The sequence below is a fragment of the Mustelus asterias genome, chromosome 14, assembly GCF_964213995.1.
Source record: "Mustelus asterias chromosome 14, sMusAst1.hap1.1, whole genome shotgun sequence".
Classification (NCBI taxonomy): Eukaryota; Metazoa; Chordata; class Chondrichthyes; order Carcharhiniformes; family Triakidae; genus Mustelus; species Mustelus asterias.
This window is the reverse complement of record NC_135814.1, coordinates 920,155-933,803: the sequence shown is the minus strand read 5'-3', so window position 1 is coordinate 933,803 and position 13,649 is coordinate 920,155. Positions and strand designations below refer to the sequence as shown.

The window sequence follows — 13,649 nt, the reverse complement described above, 5'->3', positions numbered from 1 at the left end:
ATCCGCATCTTTCTAAATGTTCGTAAATCCCATCCCGAAGGACCTTTTCCATCAATTTACCAACCACCGAAGTAAGACTAACCGGTCTATAATTACCAGGGTCATTTCTATTCCCTTTCTTAAACAGAGGAACAACATTCGCCATTCTCCAGTCCTCTGGCACCATTCCCGTGGACAGCGAGGACCCAAAGATCAAAGCCAAAGGCTCTGCAATCTCATCCCTTGCCTCCCAAAGAATCCTAGGATATATTTCATCAGGCCCAGGGGACTTATCGACCTTCAGTTTATTCAAAACTGCCAGGACATCCTCCCTCCGAACATCTAATTCCTCCAGCCTATTAGCCTGTAACACCTTCTCTTCCTCAAAAACATGGCCCCTTCTCTTCCTCAAAAACAAAGGCACAACATTTGCCACTCTCCAATCTTCAGGCACCACACCCGTGACTATCGATGATTCAAATATCTCTGCTAGGAGACCCGCAATTTCCTCCCTAACCTCCCACAATGTCTTGGGATACACTTCATCAGGTCCCGGGGATTTATCTACCTTGATGCGCTTTAAGTCTTCCAGCACCTCCTTCTCTGTAATATGTACACTCCTCAAGACATCACTATTTATTTCCCCAAGTTCCCTAACATCCATGCTTTTCTCAACAGTAAATACTGATGAGAAATATTCATTTAGGATCTCACCCATCTCTTGTGGATCCGCACATAGATGACCTTGTTGGTCCTTAAGAGGCCCTACTCTCTCCCTTGTTACTCTTTTGCCCTTTATGTATTTGTAGAAGCTCTTTGGATTCTCCTTTGGCTTATCTGCCAAAACAATCTCGTGTCCCCTTTTTGCCCTCCTGATTTCTCTCTTAACTCTACTCCTACACCCTCTATACTCTTCAAGGGATTCACTTGATCCCAGCTGCCGATGCATGTCATGTGCCTCTTTCTTCTTCTTGACCAGGGCCTCAATATCCCGAGTCATCCAGGGTTCCCTACTTCTGCCAGCCTTGCCCTTCACTCTAAGAGGAATGTGTTTACCCTGAACCCTGGTTAACACACTTTAACACACTTTAGAGAGTGAACAGATGGGGAGAGTGGGGGGATGGAGAGGGTGAGGGGATGGGGAGAGTGAGGGGATGGGGAGAGTGAGGGGATGGGGAGAGTGAGGGGATGGGGAGAGTGAGGGGATGGGGAGAGTGAGGGGATGGGGAGAGTGAGGAGATGGAGAGAGTGAGGGAATTGAGAGAGTGAGGGGATGGAGAGTGTGGGGGGATGGAGAGAGTGGGGGGATGGAGAGAGTGGGGGGATGGAGAGAGTGGGGGGGATGGAGAGAGTGGGGGGATGGAGAGAGTGGGGGGATGGAGAGAGTGGGGGGATGGAGAGAGTGGGGGGATGGAGAGAGTGGGGGGATGGAGAGAGTGGGGGGATGGAGAGAGTGGGGGGATGGAGAGAGTGGGGGGATGGAGAGAGTGGGGGGATGGAGAGAGTGGGGGGATGGAGAGAGTGGGGGGATGGAGAGAGTGGGGGGATGGAGAGAGTGGGGGGATGGAGAGAGTGGGGGGATGGAGAGAGTGGGGGGATGGAGAGAGTGGGGGGATGGAGAGAGTGGGGGGATGGAGAGAGTGGGGGGATGGAGAGAGTGGGGGGATGGAGAGAGTGAGGGGATGGAGAGAGTGGGGGGATGGAGAGAGTGGGGGGATGGAGAGAGTGGGGGGATGGAGAGAGTAGGGGGATGGAGAGAGTGGGGGGATGGAGAGAGTGGGGGGATGGAGAGAGTGAGGGAATGGAGAGAGTGAGGGGATGGAGAGAGTGAACGGATGGGGAGAGTGAGGGGATGGAGTGAGTGAACAGATGGGGAGAGTGAGGGGCTGGAGAGAGTGAGGGGATGGAGAGAGTGAACAGATGGGGAGAGTGAGGGGATGGAGTGAGGGGCTGGAGAGAGTGAGGGGATGGAGTGAGGGGATGGAGAGGGTGAGGGGATGGAGAGGGTGAGGGGATGGAGAGGGTGAGGGGATGGAGAGGGTGAGGGGATGGAGAGAGTGGGGGGATGGGGAGAGTGAGGGGATGGAGAGAGTGAGGGGATGGAGAGAGTGAACGGATGGGCAGAGAGAGGGGATGGTGAGAGTGAACAGATGGGGAGAGTGAGGGGATGGAGTGAGGGGCTGGAGAGAGTGAGGGGATGGGGAGAGTGAGGGGATGGAGAGGGTGAGGGGATGGAGAGGGTGAGGGGATGGGGAGAGTGAGGGGATGGAGAGAGTGAACAGATGAGGAGAATGAGGGGATGGAGAGAGTGGGGGGATGGAGAGAGTGAGGGAATAGAGAGAGTGAGGGGATGGAGAGAGTGAACGGATGGGGAGAGTGAGGGGATGGAGTGAGGGGCTGGAGAGAGTGAGGGGATGGGGAGAGTGAGGGGATGGAGAGGGTGAGGGGATGGAGAGGGTGAGGGGATGGAGAGGGTGAGGGGATGGAGAGGGTGAGGGGATGGAGAGGGTGAGGGGATGGAGAGGGTGAGGGGATGGAGAGGGTGAGGGGATGGAGAGGGTGAGGGGATGGAGAGGGTGAGGGGATGGAGAGGGTGAGGGGATGGAGAGGGTGAGGGGATGGAGAGGGTGAGGGGATGGAGAGGGTGAGGGGATGGAGAGGGTGAGGGGATGGAGAGGGTGAGGGGATGGAGAGGGTGAGGGGATGGAGAGGGTGAGGGGATGGAGAGGGTGAGGGGATGGAGAGGGTGAGGGGATGGAGAGAGTGAGGGGATGGGGAGAGTGAACAGATGGAAAGAGTGAGGGGATGGAGAGAGTGAGGGGATGGGGAGAGTGAGGGCACGGGGAGAGTGAGGGCACGGGGAGAGTGAGGGCACGGGAGAGTGAGGGCACGGGGAGAGTGAGGGCACGGGGAGAGTGAGGGCACGGGGAGAGTGAGGGCACGGGGAGAGTGAGGGCACGGGGAGAGTGAGGGCACGGGGAGAGTGAGGGCACGGGGAGAGTGAGGGCACGGGGAGAGTGAGGGCACGGGGAGAGTGAGGGCACGGGGAGAGTGAGGGCACGGGGAGAGTGAGGGCACGGGGAGAGTGAGGGCACGGGGAGAGTGAGGGCACGGGGAGAGTGAGGGCACGGGGAGAGTGAGGGCACGGGGAGAGTGAGGGCACGGGGAGAGTGAGGGCACGGGGAGAGTGAGGGCACGGGGAGAGTGAGGGCACGGGGAGAGTGAGGGCACGGGGAGAGTGAGGGCACGGGGAGAGTGAGGGCACGGGGAGAGTGAGGGCACGGGGAGAGTGAGGGCACGGGGAGAGTGAGGGCATGGGGAGAGTGAGGGCATGGGGAGAGTGAGGGCATGGGGAGAGTGAGGGCATGGGGAGAGTGAGGGCATGGGGAGAGTGAGGGCATGGGGAGAGTGAGGGCATGGGGAGAGTGAGGGCATGGGGAGAGTGAGGGCATGGGGAGAGTGAGGGCATGGGGAGAGTGAGGGCATGGGGAGAGTGAGGGCATGGGGAGAGTGAGGGCATGGGGAGAGTGAGGGCATGGGGAGAGTGAGGGCATGGGGAGAGTGAGGGCATGGGGAGAGTGAGGGCATGGGGAGAGTGAGGGCATGGGGAGAGTGAGGGCATGGGGAGAGTGAGGGCATGGGGAGAGTGAGGGCATGGGGAGAGTGAGGGCATGGGGAGAGTGAGGGCATGGGGAGAGTGAGGGCATGGGGAGAGTGAGGGCATGGGGAGAGTGAGGGCATGGGGAGAGTGAGGGCATGGGGAGAGTGAGGGCATGGGGAGAGTGAGGGCATGGGGAGAGTGAGGGCATGGGGAGAGTGAGGGCATGGGGAGAGTGAGGGCATGGGGAGAGTGAGGGCATGGGGAGAGTGAGGGCATGGGGAGAGTGAGGGCATGGGGAGAGTGAGGGCATGGGGAGAGTGAGGGCATGGGGAGAGTGAGGGCATGGGGAGAGTGAGGGCATGGGGAGAGTGAGGGCATGGGGAGAGTGAGGGCATGGGGAGAGTGAGGGCATGGGGAGAGTGAGGGCATGGGGAGAGTGAGGGCATGGGGAGAGTGAGGGCATGGGGAGAGTGAGGGCATGGGGAGAGTGAGGGCATGGGGAGAGTGAGGGCATGGGGAGAGTGAGGGCATGGGGAGAGTGAGGGCATGGGGAGAGTGAGGGCATGGGGAGAGTGAGGGCATGGGGAGAGTGAGGGCATGGGGAGAGTGAGGGCATGGGGAGAGTGAGGGCATGGGGAGAGTGAGGGCATGGGGAGAGTGAGGGCATGGGGAGAGTGAGGGCATGGGGAGAGTGAGGGCATGGGGAGAGTGAGGGCATGGGGAGAGTGAGGGATGGGGAGACTGGAGATACTAAATCCCATGTGGGTTTGCCTGGCCAGACGCTCACTCACCTCGTGCTGGGAGTGAAGTTTCCCGAGCAAGGTGCAGTCACTGCCCTTTGGAAAGCGACTCTCCTCATTGATCAATGCAAGAAGTCCCAGTTTCTAACAGGAATAAAGAGTAGCAGTAAGATACCATACTGATACAGAGTAAGCTCCCTCCACACTGCCCCCATCAAACACTCCCAGGACAGGTACAGCACGGGGTTAGATACAGAGTAAAGCTCCCTCTACACTGTCCCCATCAAACACTTCCAGGACAGGTACAGCACGGGGTTAGATACAGTGTAAAGCTCCGTCTACACTGTCCCCATCAAACACTCCCAGGACAGGTACAGCACGGGGTTAGATACAGAGTAAAGCTCCCTCTACACTGTCCCCATCAAACACTCCCAGGACAGGTACAGCACGGGGTTAGATACAGAGTAAAGCTCCGTCTCCACTGTCCCCATCAAACACTCCCAGGACAGGTACAGCACGGGGTTAGATACAGAGTAAAGCTCCCTCTACACTGTCCCCATCAAACACTCCCAGGACAGGTACAGCACGGGGTTAGATACAGAGTAAAGCTCCGTCTACACTGTCCCCATCAAACACTCCCAGGACAGGTACAGCACGGGGTTAGATACAGAGTAAAACTCCCTCTACACTGTCCCCATCAAACACTCCCAGGACAGGGACAGCATGGGGTTAGATACAGAGTAAAGCTCCCTCTACACTGTCCCCATCAAACACTCCCAGGACAGGTACAGCACGGGGTTAGATACAGAGTAAAACTCCCTCTCCACTGCCCCCATCAAACACTCCCAGGACAGGGACAGCACGGGGTTAGATACAGAGTAAAACTCCCTCTACACTGCCCCCATCAAACACTCCCAGGACAGGGACAGCACGGGGTTAGATACAGAGTAAAGCTCCCTCTCTACACTGTCCCCATCAAACACTCCCAGGTCTGGTACAGCACGGGGTTAGATACAGAGTAAAGCTCCCTCTACACTGTCCTCATCAAACACTCCCAGAACAGGTACAGCACGGGGTTAGATACAGAGTAAAGCTCCCTCTACACTGTCCCCATCAAACACTCCCAGGACAAGTACAGCACGGGGTTAGATACAGAGTAAAGCTCCCTCTACACTGTCCTCATCAAACACTCCCAGAACAGGTACAGCACGGGGTTAGATACAGAGTAAAGCTCCCTCTACACTGTCCCCATCAAACACTCCCAGGACAAGTACAGCACGGGGTTAGATACAGAGTAAAGCTCCCTCTACACTGTCCTCATCAAACACTCCCAGAACAGGTACAGCACGGGGTTAGATACAGAGTAAAGCTCCCTCTACACTGTCCCCATCAAACACTCCCAGGACAGGTACAGCACGGGGTTAGATACAGAGTAAAGCTCCCTCTACTCTGTCCCCATCAAACACTCCCAGGACAGGTACAGCACGGGGTTAGATACAGAGTAAAGCTCCCTCTCTACACTGTCCCCATCAAACTCTCCCAGGACAGGTACAGCGCGGGATTAGATACAGAGTAAAGCTTCCTCTACACTGTCCCCATCAAACACTCCCAGGACAGGTACAGCACGGTGTTAGATACAGAGTAAAACTCCCTCTACTCTGTCCCCATCAAACACTCCCAGGACAGGTACAGCACGGGGTTAGATACAGAGTAAAGCTCCCTCTACACTGTCCTGTGACACCAGTGTGAAAGCTTTCTATTTTTAAAAAGTTTATTTATTTATTAGGCACTCGTAGGCTTACATTAACACTGCAATGAAGTTACTGAGAAAATCCCCAAGTCACTCGGGTACACTGAGGGAGAATTTAGCATGGCCAATCCACTTAACCCGTACATCTTTGGAGTGTGGGAGGAAACCGGAGCACCCAGAGGGTACTCACACAGACACAGGAGAACGTGCAAACTCCACATAGACAGTGGCCCAATGTGGGAATCGAACCCGGGTCCCTGGCGCTGTGAGACAGCAGTGCTAACCACTGTGCCACCGTGCTGTCCAAGGTTTCTGTACGATTGTTTCCTGTGAGTGATGCTGTGGACACTAAGTTGAATCAGGGTAAGTTTGTTGTTCGGGCAGTAGTTTGCTGAACTGTTTGGGCTATTTCTTGCTGCATTTCTTGTCCTCAAGATTTGAAGAACTTCCTACCTTTTCAATCAGGTCCAAACACTCGGCATTATCCATCCAGTCAATTGCTTCCCAACTCATTCCTTCTCTGTGGAAATATAAACCCGGACTTGAGTCAGTGTCAATTTTCACAGGAGCTTGGGCCGATTGCAGGGAATGGGAGCAATGGGTTGGTGTCAGGTTTGACTGGGTGGGGATGAGGCTGCAATGTCAGGTGGAGCTTGGGGAGATAGTCTCACCTGTTGTACTCCAGTTGTTCCAAGGAGAAGATGTGTTTGTTGAAATATTCCTGCAGTTTCTCATTCGCAAAGTTGATATTGAATTGTTCAAACCGGTTAATCTGTGGAGAAAGATGGTCAATGACAGTCTGCATCCCTTAACCGCTCACCCCTCAACTTCTTAACCCCTCACCTCTCCACACAGCATGCTTCGCCTCCGGCTGGAGCAGAAATCATGGGGAGAGCTGCCCACTTCCACCCTCCTCAGTTACAGCCTCAACTCTTCACCCACCTCAAAGTTCTCAAAGCCAAAGATGTCAAGGATGGCAATGGATTTGAAACTCTCTGTCCCTTTGATCTTTGCGTTGATTTTCCTAATGATCCAGGAGAAACACTGGGAATACAGTGCCATGGCCATGGAATCCCGGGAATCAGCAGCCTGAAACACAAGGAAAAGAACATCAATGTTCAAGCACGGGAAGTACGAGGGGGCAGGAAGGGAGAACATCCCCTGGGGCAGGGGCTGAGAGCCACAGATACAGCTCCGTACTGGAGTCTGGGTCAAATTGAGCATATCATTTTCCTTTATGTGTTCAAGCTATGAGTATCACTGGCCAGACCAGCACTTATTGTCCATTCCTAATTGCCCTTGCAAAGGTGGTGGTGAGCTGCCTTCTTAAATCGCTGCAGTCCCTGTGGTGTAAGTCAACGATCAACAGTTCTGACGTGCCACAGCGAAAAACCGCACCGACCTCCTCAGAAGACAAAGTACATGAATCATAGAATCATAGAAACCCTACAGTGCAGAAGGAGGCCATTCGGCCCATCGAGTCTGCACCGACCACAATCCCACCCAGGCCCTACCCCCACATATTTTTACCTGCTAATCCCTCTAACCTCCACATCTCAGGGGCAATTTTTTTTTTAACCTGGCCAATCAACCTAACCTGCACATCTTTGGACTGTGGGAGGAAACCGGAGCACCCGGAGGAAACCCACGCAGACACGAAGAGAATGTGCAAACTCCACACAGACAGTGACCCGAGCCGGGAATCGAACCCGGGACCCTGGAGCTGTGAAGCAGCAGTGCTAACCACTGTGCTACCGTACCGTGAGGACGGCCTCAACCGGGATCTTGGGTTCATGTCACACTATTTGTAACCTCCACGACTTGCCTGGGCTTACAAAATCTCACTAACTGTCCTGTCTGGAGACAATACACATCTCTTTAACCTGTGCTTAACGCTCCCTCCACTCACATTGTCTGTCCCTTTAAGACTTGATTATCTGTAAAGACTCACATTCCAACCATTATCTTGTAAATTGAGTTTGTGTCATTATATGCCCTGTTTGTGAACACAAGTCCTCACTCACCTGATGAAGAAGCAGCGCTCCGAAAGCTTGTGCTGCCAAATAAACCTGTTGGACTTTAATCTGGTGTTGTGAGATTTCTTACCGTGCCCACCCAAGTCCAACGTTGGCACCTCCACATAAAGAACAAAGAACAATACAGCACAGGAAACAGGCCCTTCGGCCCTCCAAGCCTGTGCCGCTCCTTGGTCCAACTGGACCAATCGTTTCTATCCCTCCATTCCCAGGCTGCTCATGTGACTATCCAGGTAAGACTTAAATGATGTCAGCGTGCCTGCCTCCACCACCCTACTTGGCAGCGCATTCCAGGCCCCCACCACCCTCTGTGTAAAAAACATCCCTCTAATATCTGAGTTATACTTCGCCCCTCTCACCTTGAGCCCGTGCCCCCTCGTGAACGTCATTTCTGATCTGGGAAAAAGCTTCCCACCGTTCACCCTATCTATCCCCTTCATAATCTTCTACACCTCTATTAGATCTCCCCTCATTCTCTGTCTTTCCAGGGAGAACAACCCCAGTTAACCCAATCTCTCCTCATAGCTAAGACCCTCCATACCAGGCAACATCCTGGTAAACCTTCTCTGCACTCTCTCTAACGCCTCCACGTCCTTCTGTTGGTAGGGTACGGGAACCGTGGTGCACGAAGGTTGTGATGAACCTGGTGAATAAGAAAAGAGAGGCGTACAGAAGGTTCAGAGAGCTAGGAGGTGTTAAGGATTTAGAGGAGTATACGGGATGTAGGAAGGAGCTTAAGAAGGAAATTAGGAGAGCGAGAAGGGGTCATGAGAAGGCCTTGGCGGGTAAGATTAAGGAGAATCCCAAGGCTTTCTACAAATATGTCAAGAGTAAAAGGATGAGATGTGAAGGCATAGGACCCTTAAAAGGTGAAGGGGGAAAAGTTTGTGCGGAACCGTTAGAAATGGCGGAGGTGCTTAATGAATACTTTACCTCGGTATTCACGGTGGAAAGGGATCTGGGTGGTTGTACTGCTGGTTTGCGGTGGACAGAAAGGATCGAGCATGTGGACATAAAGAAAGAGGATGTGTTGGAACTATTGAATGGCATCAAGGTTGGTAAGTCGCCGGGACCGGATGGGATGTACCCCAGGTTACTGTGGGAGGCGAGGGAGGAGATTGCGGAGCCTTTGGCGATGATCTTTGCATCGTCGATGGAGACGGGAGAGGTTCCGGACGATTGGAGGATTGCAGATGTGGTCCCTATATTCAAGAAAGGGAACAGGGACAGCCCGGGAAATTACCGACCGGTGAGTCTAACCTCAGTGGTTGGTAAGTTGATGGAGAGGATCCTGAGAGACAGGATTTATGATCATCTAGAGAAGTTTAGTATGATCAAAAGTAGTCAGCACGGCTTTGTCAAGGGCAGGTCGTGCCTTACGAGCCTGGTTGAGTTCTTTGAAAATGTGACCAAACACATTGACGAAGGAAGAGCGGTGGATGTGGTCTATATGGACTTCAGCAAGGCGTTCGATAAGGTCCCCCATGCAAGACTTCTTGAGAAAGTGAGAGGGCATGGGATCCAAGGGGCTGTTGCCTTGTGGATCCAGAACTGGCTTGCCTGCAGAAGGCAGAGAGTGGCTGTGGAGGGGTCTTTCTCTGCATGGAGGTCAGTGACCAGTGGAGTGCCCCAGGGATCTGTTCTGAGACCCTTGCTGTTTGTCATTTTCATAAATGACCTGGATGAGGAAGTGGAGGGATGGGTTGGTAAGTTTGCTGACGACACCAAGGTAGGTGGTGTTGTGGATAGTTTGGAGGGATGTCAGAAGTTGCAGCGAGACATAGATAGAATGCAAGACTGGGCGGAGAAGTGGCAGATGGACTTCAACCCGGATAAGTGTGTGGTGATCCATTTTGGCAGATCCAATGGGATGAAGCAGCAGTATAATATGAAGGGTACCATTCTTAGCAGTGTAGAGGATCAGAAGGACCTTGGGGTCCGGGTCCATAGGACTCTTAAATCGGCCTCGCAGGTGGAGGATGCGGTCAAGAAGGCGTACGGCGTACTGGCCTTCATTAATCGAGGGATTGAGTTTAGGAGTCGGGAGATAATGCTGCAGCTTTATAGGACCCTGGTTAGACCCCACTTGGAGTACTGCGCGCAGTTCTGGTCACCTCATTACAGGAAAGATGTTGAAGCCATTGAAAGGGTGCAGAGGAAATTTACAAGGATGTTGCCTGGATTGGGGGGCATGCCTTATGAGGATAGGTTAAGGGAGCTTGGTCTCTTCTCCCTGGAGAGACGAAGGATGAGGGGTGACCTGATAGAGGTTTACAAGATGTTGAGAGGTCTGGATAGGGTAGACTCTCAGAGGCTATTTCCAAGGGCTGAAATGGTTGCTACGAGAGGACACAGGTTTAAGGTGCTGGGGGGTAGGTACAGAGGAGATGTCAGGGGTAAGTTTTTCACTCAGAGGGTGGTGGGTGAGTGGAATTGGCTGACGTCGGTGGTGGTGGAGGCAAACTCGTTGGGGTCTTTTAAGAGACTTCTGGATGAGTACATGGGATTTAATGGGATTGAGGGCTATAGATAGGCCTAGAGGTGGGGATGTGATCGGCGCAACTTGTGGGCCGAAGGGCCTGTTTGTGCTGTGGCTTTCTATGTTCTATGTTCTATAACAACCCTATTTTTTCTGCACCTATCCAGAATCTCCTGACATATCCTTTCCTCCACTTCCCGTGGGCTGTTGGGTGGTCTGTCGTACACCCCCAGCATAGTGACTGCACCCTTCCTGTTTCTGAGTTCCACCCACAGCGACTCAGTACATGACCCCTCTAAGTTGTCTACCCTCTGCACCGCGGTAATATGCTCCTTAACTAATATCGCTACTCCCCCACCTTTTTTAGCCCCTCCTCTGTCTCGCCTAAAACACTTATACCCCGGAATATTCAGCTGCCAGTCCTGTCCTTCTTTTAACCAAGTTTCCGTCACCGCAACCACATCCAAATTCCGCATAAGCATTAAGGCCCTAAGTTAGTCTGTTTTACCCGTTACGCTCCTCGCATTGAAGCAGATGCACTCCAGGCCTCCAGGCCCACTCAGGTCCTCCTCCTCCAGAGTGCTCCTCTTCTTAGCTAGCCTTGCCCTGGCCCCCAGCTCAACCTCAGCCTCAGTACTTACTGACCTCCTGTTTTGTTCCCCACCCCCCTGCCACACTAGTTTAAATCTTGCCGAAACATTCTAGCAAAACTCCCAGCCAGGATATTTGCTCCCTTCCAGTTAAGGTGTAACCCATCCTTTCTGTACAGTTGCCATCCTGACTTGAAGATTTCCCAGTTATCTATGAATTTCAAACCCTCCCTCTTGCACCAGTCCTTTAGCCACGCGTTCAACCGTAGAATCTCCCTGTTCCGAGCCTCACTTGCACTAGACACCGGGAGCAGTCCAGATATTGCTACCCTGGAGGCCTTACTTTTTAGCCTAGCACCCAACTCCCTGAATTTCTCTCGTATGACCCCCCTGCTCTTCCTACCTACATCATTTTCACCAATGTGTATAATCACATCCGTTTGACTACCTTCCTTTTTAAATATGCTTCCTACCCTCTCAGAGACATCCAGTACCCCGGCACCAGGGAGGCAGACTACCATCCTGGATTCTCATTCACTCCCACAGAACCGCCTGTCCGTGCCTCTAACCATTGCATCCCCCACAACTATCGCTCTCCTAAACCCCTTCTTTCCCTTCCGGACCCCTGAGCCTGTCTCCGTGGAGGCGATCTGGTCCTCGTGGCTTACCCCTGGAGGGTCATCCCCCTCCAAACAATATACCTATTTTGGAGGGGGACAACCACAGGGGATCCTGTGTATCTAACATCATGTTAGGTACACCCACAGTGCTGTTCGGGAGGGAGCTCTAGGATTTTGACCCGGCGACAGTGAAGGAATGGTGATATATTGTTCTCCTAAGTGGTAGAAGTCGCGGGTTTGGAAAGTGATGTTGAAGGAGCCTCGGTGAGTTCCTGCAGTACACCTTGTCGATGGTGCACATGGCAGACTTCACTAGACAAACAATTCCACAGCGCACCCACTTTTTTTCAGCTGAATTGATTGCTCATAAACATAAGAACATAAGAAATAGGAGCAGGAGTAGGCCATCTAGCCCCTCGAGCCTGCCCCGCCATTCAATAAGATCATGGCTGATCTGACGTGGATCAGTACCACTTACCCGCCTGATCCCCATAACCCTTAATTCCCTTACCGATCAGGAATCCATCCATCCGCGCTTTAAACATATTCAGCGAGGTAGCCTCCACCACCTCAGTGGGCAGAGAATTCCAGAGATTCACCACCCTCTGGGAGAAGAAGTTCCTCCTCAACTCTGTCTTAAACCGACCCCCCTTTATTTTGAGGCTGTGTCCTCTAGTTTTATCTTCCTTACTAAGTGGAAAGAATCTCTCCGCCTCCACCCTATCCAGCCCCCGCATTATCTTATAAGTCTCCATAAGATCCCCCCTCATCCTTCTAAACTCCAACGAGTACAAACCCAATCTCCTCAGCCTCTCCTCATAATCCAAACCCCTCATCTCCGGTATCAACCTGGTGAACCTTCTCTGCACTCCCTCCAATGCCAATATATCCTTCCTCATATAAGGGGACCAATACTGCACACAGTATTCCAGCTGCGGCCTCACCAATGCCCTGTACAGGTGCATCAAGACATCCCTGCTTTTATATTCTATCCCCTTCGCAATATAGGCCAACATCCCATTTGCCTTCTTGATCACCTGTTGTACCTGCAGACTGGGCTTTTGCGTCTCATGCACAAGGACCCCCAGGTCCCTTTGCACGGTAGCATGTTTTAATTTGTTTCCATTGAGATAGTAATCCCATTTGTTATTATTTCTTCCAAAGTGTATAACCTCGCATTTCTCAACGTTATACTCCATTTGCCATATCCTCGCCCACTCACTCAGCCTGTCCAAATCTCTCTGCAGATCTTCTCCGTCCTCCACACGATTCACTTTTCCACTTATCTTTGTGTCGTCTGCAAACTTCGTTACCCTACACTCCGTCCCCTCCTCCAGATCATCTATATAAATGGTAAACAGTTGCGGCCCGAGTACCGATCCCTGCGGCACGCCACTAGTTACCTTCCTCCAACCGGAAAAACACCCATTTATTCCGACTCTTTGCTTCCTGTCGGATAGCCAGTCCCCAATCCACTTTAACACACTACCCCCAACTCCATGCGCCCTAATCTTCTTCAGCAGCCTTTTATGGGGCACCTTATCAAACGCCTTTTGGAAATCCAAAAACACCGCATCCACCGGTTCTCCTCCATCAACCGCCCTAGTCACATCTTCATAAAAATCCAACATGTTCGTCAAGCACGACTTTCCCCTCATGAATCCCGACAACAATCCCGACAACAATCCCCTCATGAAACACCCGACAATGTAGCGGCAAACCGACAGTGAACAATCGCATTCAGGGGCAGGGCATAGGGTATTAGCCATTTAGCAATCTGCTGAGTAATATTTACACTGTTTTACCAGGGCTGGTCGGAAGCTATTCACAACATACAGCTCCAAACTGAGAAAG

At 52.8% G+C, this 13,649-nt stretch overlaps 1 protein-coding gene across 1 annotated transcript in view; it reads right to left on the bottom strand.

Moving 5' to 3' along the window:
- The window catches only part of LOC144504014 (unconventional myosin-X-like), a 219,264-nt gene that overhangs the window by 112,524 nt on the left and 93,091 nt on the right, over positions 1 to 13,649 (bottom strand). The window contains 4 exon segments of the mRNA XM_078229165.1: positions 4,372 to 4,464; positions 6,524 to 6,590; positions 6,742 to 6,842; positions 7,013 to 7,159. Coding sequence (XP_078085291.1) covers positions 4,372 to 4,464; positions 6,524 to 6,590; positions 6,742 to 6,842; positions 7,013 to 7,159 — 408 coding nt within the window.